Here is a 23,504-nt window from a genome sequence, read left to right on the forward strand (position 1 = left end):
TTCACTTTAATCTTATAATAATTATTTCCATCCTCCCAGAATTTCGACTTTAATCATGAAATAGATTTTTCTTCACTGTGTCCCTAATTTTTTTTTTCTTTTCTGTGGCCCTAATACACTTCTGTAATGATGTGAGTCACTCCATTTATTAGAACTAAAGTAAAATTTATGTAGAGTTTCAGTTCTTCAAATGAGTAGGCATATCTCATTATTAATACGACATGTACCATAAGCACAGAAACACACAGTTAGTTGGATAAGCAAAACAGCATACTTCATTGCTAAAAACGAATTTGCAAATACTTTTTAAGACAAGCTAATGTCCAGTATTATAACCCATAAGTGAAAGCACACATCATATATTTGAATGGAACAGTGAAGAATGTAATGCTGCTTCACAGTTCTAATTTTTTTTACTACAGGTAATGACAGCCCAAGTAATTTTCAAGTTCTGAATTTGTTCACTTCAGTTTTTGTTTTTTTTAACACATAAGTTATAACCTTTATCAAATAATTAATCAGATATTTTACTCCATTTTCAATTAATAGTCTTAGACATCTAGTGAAAATTGATGAAGACAAACCTGGAGTGTCTTCTATTTTTCATCTGTTAATTTCTACACTAGCATACCCAGCACAAATGTATTTTTACCCAGTGAGCAGTGCTAATCTGCCTGTTTAGGATTTAATTATTTTATTTATAGTAAAAGTGTGTGTTTGTCTTCTGACATAAAGTATTTTGTAATGTGGATTGTTATTGTTTTAATTTTGACCACTTTTCCCATATTCTTCCAGATCCAGAAGTACCACGTGTGCCTGATGGGCCTCTTCATCTCCGCTGGGATGATCCATACTATGACATTGCTAGGCATCAGATTGTGGAAGTGGCTGGTGAGTTAGCTTTTTTGATTTAACTTCATAAGAAAGTGGAAGCTGTGATTACTTTTTTGTATCCACCTATTATATACAGTAATCCCTCCTCCATCGCGGGGGTTGCGTTCCAGAGCCACCCGCGAAATAAGAAAATCCGCGAAGTAGAAACCATATGTTTATATGGTTATTTTTATATTGTCATGCTTGGGTCACAGATTTGCGCAGAAACACAGGAGGTTGTAGAGAGACAGGAACGTTATTCAAACACTGCAAACAAACATTTGTCTCTTTTTCAAAAGTTTAAACTGTGCTCCATGACAAGACAGAGATGACAGTTATGTCTCACAATTAAAAGAATGCAAACATATCTTCCTTTTCAAAGGAGTGTGCGTCAGGAGCAGAGACTGTCATAAAGACAGAGAAAGCAAACAAATCAATAGTGCTGTTTGGCTTTTAAGTATGCGAAGCACCGCGGCACAAAGCTGTTGAAGGCGGCAGCTCACACCCCCTCCGTCAGGAGCAGGGAGAGAGAGAGAGAGAGAGATAGAGAGAGACAGAGAAAAACAAACATGCAAAAATCAATACGTGCCCTTCGAGCTTTTAAGTATGCGAAGCACCGTGCAGCATGTCGCTTCACTAAGCAGCTGCACACAGAAGGTAGCAACGTGAAGATAATTTTTCAGCATTTTTAGACGAGCGTCCGTATCGTCTAGGTGTGCGAACAGCCCCCCTGCTCACACCCCCTACGTCAGGATCAGAGAGAGTCAGCGCAAGAGAGAGAGAGAGAAAGTAAGTTGGGTAGCTTCTCAGCCATCTGCCAATAGCGTCCCTTGTATGAAATCAACTGGGCAAACCAACTGAGGAAGCATGTACCAGAAATTAAAAGACCCATTGTCCTCAGAAATACGCGAACCAGCAAAAAATCCACGATATATATTTAAATATGCTTACATATAAAATCCGCAATAGAGTGAAGCCGCGAAAGGCGAAGCGCGATATATCGACAGATCACTGTACTGTTGCAAATGCAACCTAAATTACAACCTAAATTTTTACCTTGAGGTTAAAGTGACTCATTAACACTGGAATAGTGGAACTGACAAGGCAGCAGCATCTATAGACTGGACTGTATGCAAGAACAATTACAGATCTTCTGCATTTTTCTTTACAAGTTTCCATTATTGCTTGAGTTTGTTTAACCTTCTCAAAATAATTGATACGTTACTAATTAAAATGCATTTGAAATGTTTGAATTACAAAAATAAACATAAACATAAATAAATAATGTATTTTAAGTACAGTACAGCTAACAAGTTTAGAAGATCTGTTCTTCCATTTTTAACCCTTAAACTGCCAGAACCAGCTATAGTCGGCTCCCAATGCAATTTGCCAGCACACCGGAGCTGAGTATATTCAAAAAAGTTCATTCGTAGAACGCCACAACCAGCTAAAGTTGTTTCTCAGTGCAATTTGTCAGCATGCTAGAGCCAAGTATATTTGGCGATGTATATTCATTGAACATTGCAACCGGCTATAGTTGTTTCTCAGTGCAATTTCCCAGCACACCGGAGCCAAGTATATTCGGCGATGTATATTCATTGAATGCTGCAACCGGCTATAGTTGTGTCTTAGTGCAATTTCCTAGCACGCAGGGGCGAGTATATTCGGCGATGTACATTCATTGAACCCCGCAACCGGCTGTATTTGCTTCACAGAGCAGTTTGCCAGCACTCTGGAGCTGATTTTGTGTATTGTTTTGTGTTACATAGTATATTGTTTTTTTTTCCCGTGTGGGGATCTACAAACTGCTGCCTTGTTTAAATGTGTGTGTGCGTGCGTGTGTGTGTATATATCTGTCTGCCTGTCTGATGATGTCAGTCAGTGTAATTTGTTTTATAATCTGGTCCTTTATGAATAGTATATACAAAAATTGGTAAAGGTCATTATAGAGTAGTAGTAGTATAGTAAAATTTGTACTTGCATTTGCACACAATCATCCAACACTGTGTAAATTCATGTAGTGCCATTCTCTTTATGAAAGCTAAATATCAGTGTTTTAGTGGACACAGATATGACACCTAGTAATCTAGGAGAAGTTGCTATTGAATCATTAAACACAAAAGAATGATATGCTTGATTCAATTGATTAAAAATAAAAGTAGTTTACTATAAATAATGGGATGCACATTATTCCCTACAATAATGTACCTACAGAGATGTACAGTGATCTCCTCATTGAGGTGATTATGGTTATAAACTAAAATAAATCTTAACAATATTTTACAGACCGCTTACTATCTTTCTTTAGAAAATATTTTCATAACACATTCCAGGCATCCGTTAACATGATAGATAGATAGATAGATAGATAGATAGATAGATAGATAGATAGATAGATAGATAGATAGATAGATAGATAGATAGATAAAGATGTCAGAAAATATTTTGGCTGCATTATATGAATATGAAGATCCCTGCTGTGCTGCTTGAAAAATTCATTCCATAGGCTAGGGGTTCACTGTGGTAGATTTATGTGAACCCTGGCACATATATGCTTTAAAGTCATTCATTTCCAATTTAAAAGGTTTTATAGCACACATTTCCCTGATTAAAACAAAAATGACCACATGTACAAAAACAAAATAAATATTGTTAATTTATTCAAATTTAGAATAAACATGTATTGTGCATTATGCTATTTACAGTATTTTTTTTAATTTGATATATCATTTACCTGTTTAATATGCATGTGATAAGCTGTACCAAATCATCATATTTATCTCTTTCAAAAGAAAGAGATCACAAAACAAATTTAGAGTATGAACATTCAAATGAGCTTTTGAGAAGATATTTTGGTTTAGTTGTTGATGGCTTAATTGAAATTCCATAGTATTAATGTAGTGGTCAACTGAACTTCTGTAGTAACTGAGGATGCTTATTATTTGTAACAAATGGGAGCATTTCAGCATTAATGTTAATAATTATCTCTTGTCTTATCAATGCAATTTGCCAGCACTCCAGGAGTCGAGTATTTTCAGGGAAAAGTACATTCTTGTCTTATCAGTGATATGATAGATAATCTGTGAATGTGTTTGTTTACCATACTGTTACAAAAGTGCACAGAGAAGAATGATAGTGCAGTCTTCTAGCACACCAGGCCTCAGCAACGTTTTCATGGATGATAAAATCTTTGTGAATATGTCCTTTCCAAAAATAGTGCATTCCCATGACTGCTCAGAAGTTGGGAGGAGGTGGCATCAAACTTGATGGCAAAATGAACACCTTTGCATGTTTCTAAGAGAGACACTAGTAGTAACTGACATCCAAATAGAGAAAAACACGATCTGGACATCATATTTGTTTTATTGATGTGTTAAAGTTATGTTTTATGTTCTGCATTTTTTCATTATAGTTTGTGCTTATGTGCTGAAGGCAAAAGTACATGATTTATGAGATATTTCTTAATGATTGGAATATTCTATTTTATCTGCATCTGCCCAGTTTCATCTCTGTGTGAACTATGTACTTCAGCTTTATGTGAGATACCTTAAAGTACATCTTTTAGGATTAAAGTCATTCAAAGTAAAAGTGCCCATGTGTGGTGTGTTACATTAAATCCATTATTTGGCAATGGCAGGAATTAAAGCTATCAGATTGTTCTTGAAGCTTAAACAACTGGCAGATTGTTATAGCATAAATAAATATAGCATTTATTAACCAAAAAAAATGGTGCTTAAAGAAAAAGTCAGAAATGGTCCAACAATGTGAGTGGATGGCCTTCAAATAAACATAGCAATGCTGAAATGTATTCTGCAGGTTATTAGCCACACAGGGAAAAAAAGTCAAAGTTTGAATAGTATATTTGAGAGTGGACTGTAAATATCATACCAGGTCTTGCTGAAATGAAACCAGTTTGGAACCATTAAGGGAAGTTTATGCTGCAGTACAACTAATTTGAAACACTTTTACTCCATGACTGCATTTGGAGTACTGAACTTTTCCAGCTTTACTTACTCAGTGTAATCTTTAACATCCAAGTGAATGTAGTGAATCTCGGTATGTCTTGTTTTTGATTTTTTATAATTTTTCTGAACTGTAGCTGTGATATCTTTCACTTTAATGATATAGGTTGCATTGAGTAAGTAAAGTTGGGAAGAAATATTTTTTGTGTGTGTATTTTCATTTAAGGCTGTAAAGCAAAAAAAATTAAAATATTTCGAAGGGGGTGATTCTTTTCTATACCCACTCTGTGTATATGTATATAAAATATATAAAAAATATGTAAATCTTTTTGTATCATTTTTGTTCTTTGTTTTTAATAAATATCCAAACTGTAATAGTCCTTGGTCAGGTACATTTGGTAATGAATATCCCCTTAGGCTGCTAATGACAATTTCATTGGAGTACAAAGCCTCTAAAAAGATCCATCATATCTGCTTTAAGGCAAACATATTGTGAATATCAACAGCGAAATGAGAAAGAAAATAGAAATCAAAATAGTTATATTAGACAGCAATGAAAGATCAATATGAACAATCTTGGCCACAGTTATAGCCAAAGTAAGCTATACAATCATACTCCACTAGATTTTCTTCACTTGCATCTGATCAAAACTGCATTGTTGTTATTGCAGACAGTGTTCACTTTTAACTTTTTAAATAAATAGAAATCATAGCAATAGAGGTGCAGCCAAACTGGTGAAAGTGTACTCCCCTTTAATCATGGAATACTAGTGATTTGGGGTGTTATTTTCCTCTGCTAGGAGAAGACGTGCTCTAAAAGTATTTTGGTAGAATTTTAAAAAATAAAATTCTTTTGCTGTGATCCATCACTTTGATTCATGTGTTGATGTTTATGGATGAGGCTGTGAAAATCATTCACAGCCACTTCTGCATTAGCATGTGTACATCTATTATATCAATAAAGGTAAATTTCAGTAGTATTTTGTAGGATCTACATTTACTAAAGAAGTGTTCCAGATTATGATTTGTATGAAACTTTACCATCCTCACACCAGAGTTCATTATACATAAAATGCACACTTCTTAATCAGAGTCAGTTGTGTTAGCCAACTAATTCTATCGCTGCCTAATGAATTCTTACTTTTGGTCACATTTCAGCATAGGACAGTGGTTCTCCAACTCATTCCCATGTACTCCGAGTCTTAGTTCCAACCAGTTAGTCATTTTACCATTTCATTTAATTAGCTGGCCTTTTTTCACTTCTCTTATTTTACATTCAGAAAAGCAGGGCAGTATGATTTTTACATTTATAATGAATGCTTAACTTTTTTTTTGTTTTGCTTTTTATTAATGTGCCTTTTTCTGTTTAGTTTGCACTCTTTTTTGTATCCTAATAGTGACAGTTAACAAAAGGCAGAGCAGACACCAGAGCAAATGTCACTGAAAGCTAAAAGGCTGCAAGTACTTCAACGTCTGACCCATTTATGTCCTTATTGGTAACTAATGGATAAAATAACCAGAATGGCTAGAAAATCAGAATATTAACATTACTGATTATGAAAATCTTAAAACCCAAGCTTGGTACATTATAATAGAAATGTAACCAAACTTAGTTTTGTAATTTCTACACTGAACCTAAAACACAGAGACTGTGAAATAACAGCTTAATGAATTTGGCTAGGTGCCCAGTTAAAAACCTTTAGCCTTAGGGGTTTCCACAGAACTGAGTATGAGAACCACAGATTATAGGATGTCACACAGATGTCCCCTCCATCTTTGTGTATCTTATTCCAGTATTGAAATCCATTAACTTTTATACCTAGTTGAATGTGAGGAAGTAGCAGTTTCATGTTAAACTGATGAATTTGCAGTCTGTCTTTGCTATCTTCCAGGAACAATAACAACTCGATCCTTGTTCAGCAAATTTTTATTAGTTTTCTTTTTACTCTAATACAGTATAATGTTTGCAGCTCTGGGTCTTAAGTAGTCCTAAAGAGACAACACAACTGTACACTACACATTATTTTGATTCGCATCATTTTGTGTCTTCCTAAATAATTTACTAATGTAGAATCCACAATAAATTAGGGATCTTTCAGTTTCTTTGAAGGGAGAGATTACAATAACCACTTGGATGTACCGTCCAATCTGATTCAAAATGCCGATCTAAAAATAGAACATTTATAGACTAGCAATTTAAGTAGTTAATTAGGTTGTTATCAACATTTGTATACCAAACATATTTATAATGCTGTTAGATTTGTGAACTTTGACTTAAATTATACCACTGCTTTTCAGAAAGCAGTAAACAGGTTTATCTCTGTTTTTACATCAAAGAGTTAAATTACTTTGTGTTAAAACTACAGTACTTCCACACTAACAAAAGCCACTTTGCCACAATGCCTACCAACAAAGAATTTTAGAATAATTTGTTCACTCACAAGTAGGCTGCACTCAAACAGTGTTGAAGGAACTTAAAATTTGCTCACATAATGTATTTCTGTATAAAAGTCAAAAATATATTTTATCACATAATCTTACTATGTAGACCTTCAAGAAGAGACAAGCAGAAACAGACTGCATGGTAGCAAAACATGCTGTACAAAGACTGCATTGAATTTTTACTGCTCATTACCACAAATTAAAAGGTCAAAGTAAAATACTCATAAAAGTCAATGAGACAGCCATCACAGTTGGTGGGTACATTGAAAGAAATCTTGCTAACATAAACTGCACAACTTACCTTTAAAATATCTTAATGGAGAAGACGGTTACTTGCACAGTCATCTTGTGATAAGGGCTTCTTTTAACAATAGAATCCCTGAAGTCTGCTAAAAGCTTCGTTGCCCCAGACCACCTTAATTTTCCTTGCAGATCTTTATCATGGCATCAATTGTCTGCTGATACGCTTTTGTTTTGCTAATGTGTCAATTAGCAGCACTCAGCCTGCACTCAACCATTTAGTGCTTTGAGTAGGGAGTTTCTATTATTATTAATATATAATAAAAACATTCATTTGACCTGAGTCTATAACAGTCTATAAATTTATGGAAACTTGTAAGAGCTAGCACTGAAGGGATAAAAGCAAACACACAAATGCTAGTGAATCATTTTTTCTTGGTATCTAGTTGTTATTTTAACTATTTTTTTTATTCAGTTTTATTCTTGAATAAAAGCACACTTATTTCATTATACCATGTCTTTATTTGAAAACTAACAGTATCAGACTGGGTCCCATGAATGTGAAAAAACTGAGGAAAAAATGCAGGGACGACCTGGGATTCAAACCAAGAAAGCTCTTGACTACAAAGTAGCAGGTCTACCTTTGCGCCACCTGAACGGATCTGCGAGACAGCCATGTTTGCACTGTGAAATGTGCAAACACACATAGACATACAACATCATTATTTTGTACCGACTGATATGTGGGCTTCAGTTTTTACACATTCATAGCCACATGTCCTTTGAACGATTTCTTTTTATTTCATTTTTATTCTTGAATAAAAGCATACTTGTTTTGTTATACCTTTTGTGAAAGTGTTTATTTGATATTTGGATTTCAGTCTTGACACATTCTAAACTTCACATCAACATTATATTGTTATTACTATAACATATGAAAAAATTTCCTGTTTTACCTGTGTGTACAACATTTGTGGCTTCATAGCTGTTATGTCACCCTACGGTTAAAGAGATTGTTGTAGACATGGAACACACATAAAATGTTTGTATTTCAAATAATGATATTATTTGCCCATACAATTCCCTACAATTCATTGCCTGATAAAAACATTAACACAGACTTAGGCTGTGAGAACTTTGCTATGTGATGCCTTCATGCGGTTTAAATGTAGGATGGGTGAGTGAAGGCTGCATACTGTTAATTGACGTATTTGCAAAAACTAAAGCTTATCGGCAGGCAATTGGTGCTGTGATAAGGAGCTGCAAGGAAAATGAAGGTGGTCCGGGACAATGTAAATTTTTGCAGACTTCCAGGATTCTAGTGGTAAGCTTACCACCCTGTCTAAGAGTGAGTCTAGCAAGTGCTACATGAGAGTTAAAGTTGAAATATTGCTTCATAATTCTCTTGCTTATTTGCTTACATAACTAGCGTCTCTTTATTTCAATACAATTTGGCTAGTAAAACATGGCTTAGGACAAAAAGAGAACACTGCTTTGGAATTCTTTAAAACTGATAGTAACTGTACTTATTCCTGTCTTCTGTTAAACCAGTGCTTAATTGTTATTTTCTTCTATCTTTTCAATGACAGTTGATGTTTCTCAGTTGCACTTGATGAAAAGGCTAAACTGGGAAACAGAACAGAAACAATAAATAATATATCTAGGTCTGTCTAGAACCTAGTAGTAGTTAATTTGAAAGTTGCAATTTAAAGCATTGTTTTTTTTCTTATTTGACGCGTATTGTACTGTCCTGTGATGTCACTTAACACTTCTTGTATACACAAGACTTTTAACAAACATTATTACTTTCCTAGAATCTTTAGAGACCCAGAATATATTTTTATATAAATCCAGCCACAAATAACCACAACTGTCCAAACTTTTATTTTAACCTCTTCTCTAAACACTTTGCATCTTTTTAAACTAGTTTTTATGACTTAATTACTTACAATTTTTCATATTTATATATAATTATACAATCATAGTCTGTTACTCAGCACAATAATCCCAGACCACAATTACATTTTTTGTGATTATTGCAATGTGGCTCCTGGCACACCTTGCAGTGATCAGCTGTTTTGCAGTCCAGTAATACAGAACATCCTGTGTTTTTGGCTACTTTTGCTTCTGTAAAAAGTTATTTCAGGAAATGTGGCTTAAGCTGTTTCAGTTTGCAGCTGCTACAGCTACCTGCTTTGCTCACCTTCAACCCCTTCATCCTCATCAGGGCTCTGCCCTTCTACAATTGCCTGCCCAGAACATTCATGATCTGATGGCATCAGAAGTGTCATTCTGCACTGCATCTGCTATTAACTAATCTGCTATTAACAAAACGGGCTCTTTCAAAGCCTTGCTGTGCTGATAAGCATCCCAACATTTCTTATCTCTTAACCTCTCTAAACCCGGAAATGCTTACATAAAAAGTAACAAGATAGAAATGCAGCTGTAATGAATATACATAGATAAAAAGAAATCCTAAAAAAACACAATTTGTTTGAGTGATGTCCACAGGAGATGCACAAACCAGTGCGTTTTTTCATGCCAGTCCGGAAAAATGGGGAGGGTTACGTCAGGAAGGGCATCTGGTGTAAAATTTTGCCAAGTCAATATGCGGACAACGATACAAATTTCCATACCGGATCGGTCGAGCCCCGGGTTAACAACAACCGCCACCAGTACTGTTAGTCAACAGGGTGCTGGCGGAAAGTGGACTACTGTTGGCCGAAGAAGAGGGGGGGACGTGTCCGGAGGCAGGAGGACAGGAAGAAGGTAAAGAGAGTGGAACTGTGGTGAGAGAGGACATGCAGGTGATGGGTGTAACAGAACAAGATACAGAGGAAAGAAAGATATGGAAGAAAATGATCCGCTGTGTCAACCCCTAACAGGAGCAGCCGAAAGAAGAAGATGATGTTTAAAAACACCCTATACATTTTAGGCCAGTAAATGATCATAATTAAAATAACTTTAAACTATTTTGGCATATTTTTGCATCCACACTATATCATATGACCTTGTGAGAGCTGTAACCTTGCCATAATGGGTCGCTAGTGAACTGAGGTATGTATGCAAGTTACATTTCTGACATGAGCACTGGGGAAGGCCAGTCAGCTCATGGGCATTTACAGTCATGGCTGAAATTAACGGCACCACTGGAATTTTCCCAGAAAATGCACCATTTTTCCCAAAAAATTGTTGCAATTACACATGTTTTGGTATACACATGTTTATTTCCTTTATGTGCATTGGAACAACACACAAAACAGAGGAAAAAAAAGCCAAATCTGACATCATTTCACACAAAAGTCAAAAACCGGGCTGGACAAAATTATTGGCACCCTCAACTTAATATTTGGTTGCACGCCCTTTGGAATAAATAACTGAAATCAAGCGCTTCCTAAAACCATCAACAAGCTTGTTACACCTCTTTTGGGGTCATTGTCCTGCTGGAACACCCGTGACCTCTGACGCAGACCCAGCTTTCTGACACTGGGCCCCACATTGCGCCCCAATATCTTTCCGTAGTCTTCAGATTTCATGATGCCTTGCACACACTCAAGGCATCCAGTGCCAGAGGCAGCAAAACATCCCCAAAACATCTTAGAACCTTCACCAAGTTTGACTGTAGGTACTGTGTTCTTTTCTTCGTAGGCCTCATTCCATTTTCTGTAAACAGTAGAATGATGAGCTTTACCAAAAAGCTCTACCTTGGTCTCATCTGTCCACAAGACGTTCGCCCAGAAGGATTTAGGCTTCCTCAAGTACATTTTGGCAAACTCCAGTCTGACTTTTTTATGTTTCTGTGTCAGCAGTGGGGTCCTCCTGGCTCTCCTGCCATAGCGTTTCATTTCATTCAGATGTCAACGGATAGTTCGGATCTGACACTGTTGCACCCTGAGTCTGCAGAACAGCTTGAATATGTTTTGAAGTTGATTGGGGCCATTTATCCACCATTCGGACTATCCTTCGTTGCAGTCTTTTATCAATTTTTCTCTTCCGTCCACGTCCAGGGAGATTAGCTACAGTGCCATGTGTTGTGAACTTCTCGATTATGTTGCACACAGTGGACAAAGGAACATGAAGATCTCTGGAGATGGACTTGTAGCCTTGAGATTGTTGATATTTTTCCACAATTTTTGCTCTTAAGTCCTCAGACAATTCTCTGCTCTTCTTTCTGTTCTCCATGCTTAGTGTGGCACACTCAGACACACAACAGAAAGGTTGAGTCAACTTTTCTCCATTTCAGCTGGCTTCAGGTGTGATTGCTATATTGCCAGCACCTGTTTCTTGCCACAGGTGAGTTCAAACGAGCATCATATGCTTGAAATCAAACGATATACCCACAATTTTGAAAAGGTGCCAATAATTTTGTTCGGCCCATTTTTGGAGTTCTGTGTGACATGATGTCAGATTTGGCTTTTTTTCTGTTTTTTTGTGTTGTTCCAATGCACGTAAAGGAAATAAACGTGTATACCAAAACATGTGTAATTGCAACAATTTTCTGGGAGAAATGGTGCATTTTCTGGGAAAATTCCAGGGGTGCCGATAATTTTAGTCATGATTGTATCTGATCAATATGTTTAGGTAGAAACTACTCAAGAAATCCCTTTTTGGTGTATTGCACAACATAGCAAGCTTGTATCTGTTAGGATGGCAAAAAGGAAAACATGCACAGACCATGCAAAAAGGTTTGTTTGTAAGTGGAGAGATAATAATCTGGCTATTTGTAAAAATTTCATAGAAACATTTTCTTTATTCCCACACACATTTGACCCTAATGCCTGATACACCCAAGAGAACCCAGGTCTAAATAATCTGTACCATTTACCATGACAGCCACCTGCAATGTATAATGCTGTTTGAACATTTACTTTTAACCCTTCAACTGACTCCATTTCGTCAGTGACTTGCTCTGACTCCTCTGGTTTATAATCCCTGCAAAAACTAGTCTCTGCATGCAGGTAGTGCATTATTGGAATGTCAAAAAAAATAGTGTCACAGTAAGGTTCTTAAAGAAAACCAGCTTGTCAGTTCAGCCTTAGAGCAGCCATTTCTAACAGTGGGGTCTTGCAGAATGAGGCGTCATTGATACCTCAGAAGTAGTATTGGGTAGTGTTAGTGAATTATTGAATAACATGACTGTCTTGGCACATATCTGTATATCAATCCCAGTGCAGCAAGTATTTCTTGACACTATTTTGTTAATTGAGAGTCTTGTGGCATTGAATCTGTCAGTCCAGCAAAGCAAGTGGCTAAAGCTTATTATTTTTTTCTTTATACATGTGGTTCAGTATAATTATTTTGATTGCCTTTTTTCTTTTCAGAAAGGCTGTTCTGTGTCTGTCTTTTTCTGATGGTCACCTCAGACACATTCCAAGTGTAGTTGTTTGTTTCAGCAAAATTCCAGTGAATCTGTCAAGGAAAATTCCACAAATTATTCCATGGGAGTAGTTACTTATGTTGTTGAGGCAACTATTATTGACTGCCATTTGTTTCTGTATAGGTAATGTTTGGCCTTGATGAGGATATCTGGCCAATTATTTGTCAAAGCAGCCTCAATCATGTACTAATGCAGTTCTTTGTGTACTAAAGACCATTGTATGTCAGATAAACCTGGGATGGGATGGCAGGATGTGTAAGTGGGCATTGTTTTCAATGAACATTGGTTGACAAAAAAAAACTTGTTTGCTTTTTATCCAGGTGATGATAACTATGGCAGAAAGGTTATCTTGTTTAGTGCTTGCAGGATGCCCCCAAACCATGAGCTGGACCACCACAAGCTTCTTGGGTAAGTAAATGTGTTTATTAGGTTCTTTGATTTTAGAACTCTAGCCAAATATAATCCAGGAGCAAAGCAGGGTTGAGTATGTTTAAATGTGAACATGTTAACTATTTTAATCTATTTTGTTGAAACAGTGGTTTCAGCACATACTTTTTTCAATTGGAAACATTTTCCATTTCTTCTGGCATATAAGAGTATATCCACTCTGGATGTTATGCTACCATAGTGTGTTGTATATAATGGTGCATAGTAAACTACAAGATGTTTTCTCGTTCTAAAACATAGTCGATACCAGATGATTTTTACTGGCTTTATCTCTTCCGCAGGTATTTGAAACATACACTGGACCAGTATGTTGAAAGCGACTACACTCTCATTTACTTTCACCATGGACTCACCAGTGAGAATAAACCATCCTTAAACTGGCTGAGGGATGCTTACAGGGAATTTGATCGAAAGTAAGCTGCAGTTTGAAATGGCAGCATTTGGGACAATAGCATTACAGGGTATTTTAGGGTATCCTGATTTAAAGGATGAACAAAAATCTGTATATACAAAATTTAGAGAACGGAGTGTAGATTTGCATGGCTTGGCAGTGAAGCTAATATATATATACTGTATATACTTCTCAGTCTTTCTACACAAGATCCAGATTCTTTTCGCTGGGGCAGTTATGCACAATGGTAAGAACTACGAAGCAGTGGGCATTCGGATATTGTGCAGCCATGCTTAGATATGTCCTGTACACAGATGAAAGTGGTTTAATGTTATAATTAAATGATGATCAGTCAGACTGCATTGGTGTTTAATGTAAAAAAAATTGTTGCTCAGTTTATAATTGCTTGTCATGTCTGTTTTTTAACATATAAACCAAAACCATAGTAGTTTCCGCTACTTTAATTTGAACGTGTGCTCTGTGTATGTGTGTTTGTATGGTGTGCTACTATTTTCAGTATGTGTGGATACTTGCAGGTCTCCACAGGGTGACAGAACCAAATGTAGACTTGTGTCCTCTTGCAGGTACAAGAAGAACATCAAAGCTCTGTACATTGTCCACCCAACAATGTTCATTAAAACAATTCTCATCCTGTTCAAGCCACTGATCAGGTAAGTTACTGGTACCCTTTGGTCTTGTTTCAATAAATACCTGTTAGAAGCTTATTTGGTTATATGTTGCTTATAGTTGTAGCACAAACGTGTGGTCTTCTAGGACATGCAACAAATCTCGAGTTATTTGCATGGTGCCTGTAGAACATCCAATCTGACCCAGTAGAAGTATTCTAGGATGATTTTGTAACTTTACCTAGCTGGATTTACAGTTAGGCCCATAAGTATTTGGACATTGATACAATATTTGTAAGTTTCTTTCTGTCTGCAATTTCTGAAAGCTTAAATCAATACTTTTGCTAAACCCCATATATTAAACCTGAAAGTCTTTACTTCCGTCATATCTTGATTGCTTAATTTCAATTCCATTGTGCTGTATACAGAGAGAAAATTACGAAAATTCTATCAGAGTCCAAATACTTATGGACCTAACTGTATAAGACTATGCATCAAGGTTTCATTTCAGCTTCATCAACTTAATACACTTTCTCTCGTAATTTTATTGTATGTGCTAAATTATACCCTAGTGAAATCTATAAAGTTATTTACACAATCAAGTCTGACAAAGCTGGCACATCAAATTAAGAAAATTGTTCTATCATTCTGATTCCCAGCATCAAGTTTGGTCGGAAGATTTTTTATGTGAACTACCTAAGTGACCTGCAGGAGTATGTAAAGAGTGAACAGTTGGTAATCCCACGGCAGGTGAAAATGTATGTAAGAGAGAAACTAAAAATGTTTCTATTTTATTAGACTACCTTTGTGTAATTAGAACACTAGAACAAAGCTGATGAAAACAGGCCATTCAGTGTAACAAGGTCACCAGTCCTATAATGTGTTTCTTCTCTTTACTTCAGGTATGATGAAAAGTTGAGGGCTTCAATGAAGATGCCTGTCCAGGGTCAAAGACCTGCCCCATTTCGGCCGTCCCTGCCGCACCAGCAGTTTGGAGTCTCTCTAGCACAGTAAGATACATGGATAGGTAGAGAGGGTAATCAACCTGTCTTTTCACAGTAACAATTACCTGCAATTAGGTGTGGGCATGCAGCATTCAAGGGATGCTTTCCAGTCTCCTAAAGTATTGTTTAAGCTTTCTTCAATCTCACATTTGTATGGGTTATGATTTATGCCAAAATGAAATAAGTAAAATGGCAATTATGAAATAAGTAATCACATGTAAAAGTACAGTACAGTGTTATATATAAATGAGTCAGTACATTGTGAAAAATATGCATCATTAAATAGGAATCATTTAATTATTCTGAAATACAATGTCTTCATTTTACTTTTATTAAGCAGTTTAGCTACCTTCTATTTGATTATTCCAACAGTTTTCATTTCAAAGTATCCTTGTTTTTAAAGAATTTTTATTTAACAATAAGACTTTTCTGAACAGTGCAGTTGTGCTTGAAAGTTTGTGAACCCTTTAGAATTTTCTATATTTCTGTATAAGTTTGACCTAAAACATCATCAGAATGTCACTCAAGTCCCAAAAGTAGATAAAGAGAAACCAGTTAACCAAATAAGACAAAAATATTGTACTTGGTCATTTATTTATTGAGGAAAATTATTGAATATTACATATTTGTGAGTGGCAAAAGTATGTGAACCTCTAGGATTAGCAGTTAGTTTGAAGGTGAAATTAGAGTCAGGTGTTTTCAATCAATGGGAAGACAATCAGGTGTGAGTGGGCACCCTGTGTTATTTAAAGAACAGGGATCTATCAAAGTCTGCTCTTCACAACACATGTTTGTGGAAGTGTATCATGGCACGAACAAAGGAGATTTCTGAGGACCTCAGAAAAAGAGTTGTTGATGCTCATCAGGCTGGAAAAGGTTACAAAACCTTCTCTAAAGAGTTTGGACTCCACCAATCCACAGTCAGACAGATTGTGTACAAATGGAGGAAATTCAAGACCATTTTTACCCTCCCCAGGAGTGGTTGACCAACAAAGATCACTACAAGAGCAAGGCGTGTAATAGTTGGAGAGGTCACAAAGGACCCCAGGGTAACTTCTAAGCAACTGAAGGCCTCACTCACATTGGCTAATGTTCATGTTCATGAGTCCACCATCAGGAGAACACTGAACAACAATGGTGTGCATGGCAGGGTTGCAAGGAGAAAGCCACTGCTCTCCAAAAAAAACATTGCTGCTCGTCTGCAGTTTGCTAAAGATCATGTGGACAAACCAGAAGGCTATTGGAAGAATGTTTTGTGGACGGATGAGACCAAAATAGAACTTTTTGGTTTAAATGAAAAGCGTTATGTTTGGAGAAAGGAAAACACTGCATTCCAGCATAAGAACCATATCCCATCTGTGAAACATGGTGGTGGTGGTAGTATCATGGTTTGGGCCTGTTTGTGCTGCATATGGGCCAGGACGGCTTGACTTTATTGATGGAACAATGAATTCTGAATTATATCAGAGAATTCTAAAGGAAAATGTCAGGACATCTGTCCATGAACTGAATCTCAAGAGAAGGTGGGTCATGCAGCAAGACAACGACCCTAAGCACACAAGTTGTTCTACAAAGAATGGTTAAAGAAGAATAAAGTTAATGTTTTGGAATGGCCAAGTCAAAGTCCTGACCTTAATCCAATTGAAATGTTGTGGAAGGACCTGAAGCGAGCAGTTAATGTGAGGAAACCCACCAACATCCCAGAGTTGAAGCTGTTCTGTACGGAGGAATGGGCTAAAATTCCTCCAAGCCGGTGTGCAGGACTGATCAACAGTTACCGGAAATGTTTAGTTGCAGTTATTGCTGCAAAGGGGGCGTCACACCAGATACTGAAGGCAAAGGTTCACATACTCTTGCCACTCACAAATATGTAATATTCGATCATTTTCCTTAATAAATGACCAAGTATAATATTTTTGTCTCATTTGTTTAACTGGTTTCTCTTTATCTACTTTTAGGACTTGAGTGAAAATCTGATGATGTTTTAGGTCATATTTATGCAGAAATATAGAAAATTCTAAAGGGTTCACAAACTTTCAAGCACAACTGGTGTATTTCCACATGGCTCTTTTAAAGCTTGTGCTATTCTTTTCAAAATGCCTCTTTTTGTGATAGTTGTGTCAATATATTTGAAATTCTCAGATGGAGAAGTGCTCTTCAAAAAAAAAATGTAACTAATGAAGAAGTCATTATTAGCTGAAGACTGACTGAGCACCATATCTACACAGAAGGTGCCCATGAAGAAATCACATAGGCAGAGATTAATGTTGAATGTCTACAGCTGGAAATTCCAAGTGACCCGCTTCTAGATGATTTTCTGTGCAGACCTCTGAGAACATCTTCATCATTGTGAATATTCTGAAGAGCACTTACTGTCTCTCTTACTTACATTCCCAATATATCATAAATTAGTCTTAAAATAGCATCATATTGTAGCCGACAGTCTGCTCTTCAGATAGAAGGAGGGCTAGATGCTTAAATGACTGTAACCTGTTAGACAAGGACTGGGAGCTTCCACATTCAAAAAACCTCAAGAACATTCAAGAGGGCAGGTGGTGACTTTCAGAGAGAAAATAGATAGTCCTAGGCAGGGGTTGTGGATTGTTCTCTGTGGAACATGGAGAGTGAGAGAGAGAGTGACAAAGATAACCAGACTACTGTCAGTATTACATTAAGGAGGAGGAAAAGAATGACGTGAACTGCATCTTCTTGTTTGTTGTTTTGTGAGGTGTTTTCTGTGGATTCTAACAGAATAACTAGATTGTTACGCTTTTAAAGTACACTTTACTATCATGTAATTAACATACCCATTGCTCTGTACAGTTGTTGTATGTTAAATGAGCTCTGTTCGATTTGTGTGCAGAGCTAACTATCACAACTCTCACTGCCCCAATGTATTGGCCAGTTTGAGTTTTAAAAAGTGGTACTATGAAATTAATGATAATCTATCATCTACAACCAGGAAAAAGTAATTTACAAGAAATTAGTAACTGATAATAATAGGTTGAACCTTTTAGTTTTGTTTGACAAGTGACAAAACCATCATGTAAAGCAATCTTTAAAAACAACTGCATTTTGAAATAAAAGCTAAAATAAATAAATCTAAGATAACTACACTGTTAAACCAAAGTAAAATGTTGACATTGTGTCTCATAATAATTTGATGACTTTTCTTTAATTTTTTTTTTCCACATTGTAATGACTGGTTTATTTATCTGTGTATTTTTTCATGTAATTATTTAATTATTGCCCTTTTATTTGTTTCATTTTTGGCATAAATGGTATTCCATATATTTTTCCATACGTAAAAAAAAAAAAACATTTTTTTTTTTACTATTATTCATTATTTTGTAGCTTGCGAGAGAGAAGTCCTAATGATGAAAAAATTCCTTTGGTTATGAGAGAAACCATCAGCTACCTTACTGGTCAAGGTGAGCTGCATCCTAGGTTTTTGTCTACTTGTACATAAGTTATTAAGTAGATCTTTTTCGCAGTTTTCCACTTGAGCTACACTTTTCTACTTTCTAGGGATGCAGACAGAAGGGATATTCCGAAGGTCTGCTAATGTCAACATGGTTAAAGAAGTGCTGAGTAAATACAATTCTGGTGAGTAATTCTTTAGCACTTGGGCTGTGTGTTACTTTCCTTGGGGTTATAATTTGGATATTCGAAATCCTGTCTGTAAACCAATTCCATAGTGTCCATTTAATTGGTGTATTTCAGGAATACAAGTCAACTTCAGTGATTACGAAGACATTCACCTCCCTGCTGTTATCCTTAAAACATTCCTACGGGAACTTCCGGAACCTCTACTTACTTTTCATCTCTACAATGACATTGTCAATTTCAAAAGTAAGTTTGACTTCACAGCTGGCAGATGAATGAGCAGGAGGGGCTGTTTCTGGATGGCCAGAAGAAAGAATGTATGATCGATGTGATTTCTGTGCTAGCTATGCAGTTCTTATGCATAGGTCAGTTGAGTTACTTTTGATTATAATGTGTGTCTCAGAGTATTTGCATATTAGCTCCTGTCTTTACAGAATGTGTGTGGGTCTGTGCTTGCATTTTATTTATACTGTACATTTTTTAAACTAGGTCAATGAGGGTAATCAAAATTTGAGCATTTTTGTGCATTAATTCTAATATTTTCAGATGTTTGTGTCTAAAATATTTTCTTAGATGAGACTTTATAATGGTTTTTGCTGTAGTTTTTAGAAGGACATTATCAAAGTCGGCATAATTATTAAAAATCAGACCAAGCACGCAGAACTGAAATGTGTTCCACTGAAGCAGAAGGATTAATCATGCTGCAGAAATGTTAAAAAATGAGCAGAGAGCAAAAATAATCCAAGCCTTAATCATAAACATGAAATAATGTGAGTGTAATGTCATACAATTTTACCACTCACATGTGAGTGCTGGTCCATCAGAATATGGTGAAGTCACAAGTCTGAGGGGTTTTTGAACAATTGTGGACAACAGCGTGTGAACTTTGAACCGTATATTTTAAGAAAATGTATTTATATCGAAGCCCAGTATTTAGCACTGCTGCCTCATGGCTCTTGACTTCTGGTTTCAAATGGCAGTCCTGACAGGGTATGTATATAATTTGTACAGTATCTGTATGCCCAGGTAGGTTTTCTTTGGATTACTCTGATTTTGTCATACACTACAAAAAATCTTGAAATGCATTCAAGACCAATGGGTATTTGTGAGTGTGCAGCCATTGTATACAAACCTACTTAACAATAACCGCTTTTAAAAAGTGAAAAAGAAGACTAATCAGTTATTCACAGTGGAACCAAAGTTCAATGCACCTCCACCGAGTATCTGGCACTGTAACTAAACCAGTTTTGCCCCAAGAATCAAGGCATTAAACTAAGAATCATATGCATGATTTCCAGTATGCTGCACTGGTTAAGTCTCCTATAAAGGACATGTCTAGTTTTATAGTAGCTGAATTGGAGAAACAGGTACCTAAGTTTACATGTGCAGGGGTTTGGGAAATATGTAATTAAATACAAGATAACTAAATGAACAGTTCAAGGCTACAAACAGCTATTTTGTAAATATATGTTGTCATAAAAATGACCATAAGACATGGAAAAGGTTTGGGGCAGCCACCCGTATAATTTTTCCCGGCTGCAAAACTGCATCAAAAGAACAGACATGTTCGCACAACTGAGTCCAAAACAGAACTGATTAACTGGACGCAAGATGGCGGCTTTAAAGACCAGTAGAGGAAGTGATGACATCAGGACTGGAACCAGAAGTGACGTCGTTGGCTGCCCCAGAGCCGGGCGGGATTTCCCTAGAATGGTCCGTAAGAGATCGAGGGGGAGAATTAGTGCACTTCGCCACCCCCTGGTCCGACGTGGAATTACATGTGGAATTACATGTATTCAAGCCCTTTAGTTGTCTCCTGAACACACGTGTGTGACGATGTTTATCTCCATAATAAAGTGACACTATTTAAAATCCGGCGTCTCAACTACTCATTTAAATCTTAACTATAATTTGTTTGGCTGATACTGTATATTGAGTATAGTCAACTCAACAGATAAGTGCAGAACACAATATTACAAAAACACACTTGCATCTTGTTATATAGATAACACATTCTGCATTAGAGAAACAAACATTATTATTAAAGCCCTTAGCTGTCCTGCACAGTAAATTTTCTGTTTTTTTCCAATCTGGCAAATGCTACAAGTCAATTAACTCTCATAAAAATAGATATAAATACAACTTGATGTGTTCAATATATGATTTTGTAATCATTGTCTTTTTGTTTTTCTTCTTATGTTGTTAGCATAGTATTTTTGTTATTAGTATGAGGGAGACCTACAAGAAATAGCTTCATTAAATTTTATTGTCATGTACATGTCATATGATGATAAATTTAATCTTGGCACATGTTCAGTGGTTATATCAAGCCTCTTAAATAGCTTAGACAACAACTGGCTGGAAGATGTACTGCCAACCCCAACAACCACAATGATTTAAATGGGTAGACATCCATGTAACCTCATTTTCTGTAGGTAAGACCCTAGTGTATTCTAGGATCAGAATCTCCACATGCTACCCCAGTAATTTTTGTTAAACCTAAGTATAACCAGCACAGAATATACTCTGCATAATTTATCTATCATCTCTCATTCTTACTCTATTACTGTGGGACAGTGATAAAAGGTAGGGGTGTTGTCTTTTACTAATATTCCATCTTTATGCATAGCAGTTGTCACAGAATGTGTTAGTGGATTTGGTGTCGGTGTTAAAGAGTTATTGTTTTGGGTCGTTTTTCTCCATCTTTTTTTTATAAGAATGTAAAAAAAAGTATTTTTTTCTTAGTGTTGCAGAGAATAGATTTCTCAAGGTGTATCAATTTCTTATCAGTGTTTGTTAAAACAGTGGTTGATGATGCACCAACATTTCTGTATTTCAGGATACTGTCCCAGCAGTATCTGTGGAGTCTGAAGAAACATTTCTCAATCATGATAGAGCACACAAAAATATGATTAAAGTCAATGATCTGTGCAAGAGTCAGCATCTACAGACCTTACAATACATTCAGTAGATAAAAATATATTTCTTTCTTTCTTTGTTTCTTTCGCAACCACATTTCCACAATACATTAAGATCTTCTTAAAGATAAACTGTTTTGTGTATTATTGTGAACATTTATCTTGTTAAAAACAATTCCACAGTGTGAACTGAATGATTAAATGTGATGACTGCTGGACCTGAGTGAATGTTCAAGCACTGTATCATTTACTTTAAAACATTCATTAATCCATTGTCTGTAGAAGAACCCAATTCATGCAAGAAAATAAAAAGAGACTTCTTTCATATGTAAAATCCACAGAGTGACTTGTATATTTTAGTACCCAGAATATACTGATTTCACCTTAGTGTATAATTTTATCAGTTATTCCAAGCATTTTGTCTTACTGTTTGGGAGTTCTGATATACACCTTAGTCTTGAACTGTTTAACTGAGATACTTTTTCAGAGTTTCTGGCTTATCCCTCTGTTTATTTTTCACACAAACCCAGCTGTTTCTAGCCACAGGACCACCATTCCCTGGATGTTTATTTACTTGTTTGATTTCTTGCTGTGCACATTAGATACAGTTATACTCGTGTATATAATAAGTCTATTACTTGCATGAATTATGGCAGCTTTCATGTTATAGTCACGCCTTTAGATTGCTCTGTTTTCTTGTTCTCTAAAATGCATAAATATAGCATGCCTGTGTACCAGTCAAGTATTTTACAAATACAGTGTCTGATTTGAGCAAGGTAAGATTGGCTACACATAATAAACAGGCCAAAAAGTATTGTGTATTACAGAAGTATTACCCATTACCAAGCGAGACATTTTTTCTTTAAAAAAATGATGCAAGCTTATTTAGCACTGTTTAAGCCAGGGGTTCCCAAGTTCCGCCCTGAGGGGCTGTAGCCTCTGCATGTTTATGTTTGATCCTAATTGCTTAATTATGAGTATAATTAAGAGTGTAATAGAACTTATTTTATTGCTCTCATTTATTTAAATGGGATCAAGATAGATGATTTCAGCAAAAATGAGCCACAAAAATAACAAAAAAAAAGAAAATCAAAGTTTTTTCAATTAGATAACCTTGAAATTGATTAAATAGATTTGGAAATAGGTCAATGAATAATTAAGAGCTGTTTAACTTGTCTCATGAATTACTACAAAGATAGTTGATGGTCTTTATTTTAGCGAGTGTTTAAGTAAATGGCAAGTGCTTAGTCTTTCTTTGTCTGCAATTGGTTTGTGAATTCAGAATAGACAAAATGCTTGTATGATACTACAGGTGCTTTATTACTATTGTTCTTAATAATATGAAACTGTTAATTCCCAAAATTGCCCTGTGGTGCACTGATATCCTATATCCAGGGTTGGTTCCTGTCCTCAAGAATGGCTACCTGTAAACAAAAGAAGCTAAGAAAATGGAAGATTTTCTAAATGTTTAGCTGGAGCTTAGAACATTGCAGTAATGTTGATGAGGATAAACCATTCAGAAATTATTTGTAATATGTATTATACCCATTTGAGACTCATTTAGACACGTATTTCCTAACATTGAGATATATATATATATATCTCCAAGACTTGGAGT

General features: G+C 36.0%; 1 protein-coding gene across 2 annotated transcripts in view; it reads left to right on the plus strand.

Moving 5' to 3' along the window:
- Positions 1-23,504, plus strand: part of arhgap1 (Rho GTPase activating protein 1) — a 60,777-nt gene that overhangs the window by 32,995 nt on the left and 4,278 nt on the right. For both annotated transcript variants that reach the window (XM_051922716.1, XM_051922715.1), the window contains exons 3-11: positions 796-891; positions 13,215-13,302; positions 13,623-13,754; positions 14,317-14,403; positions 15,018-15,116; positions 15,261-15,368; positions 18,717-18,793; positions 18,891-18,968; positions 19,086-19,214. In XM_051922716.1, coding sequence (XP_051778676.1) covers positions 796-891; positions 13,215-13,302; positions 13,623-13,754; positions 14,317-14,403; positions 15,018-15,116; positions 15,261-15,368; positions 18,717-18,793; positions 18,891-18,968; positions 19,086-19,214 — 894 coding nt within the window. The remainder of the gene's footprint in view (positions 1-795; positions 892-13,214; positions 13,303-13,622; positions 13,755-14,316; positions 14,404-15,017; positions 15,117-15,260; positions 15,369-18,716; positions 18,794-18,890; positions 18,969-19,085; positions 19,215-23,504) is intronic.

The sequence above is a fragment of the Erpetoichthys calabaricus genome, chromosome 2 (assembly GCF_900747795.2).
Source record: "Erpetoichthys calabaricus chromosome 2, fErpCal1.3, whole genome shotgun sequence".
NCBI classification, from domain to species: Eukaryota; Metazoa; Chordata; class Cladistia; order Polypteriformes; family Polypteridae; genus Erpetoichthys; species Erpetoichthys calabaricus.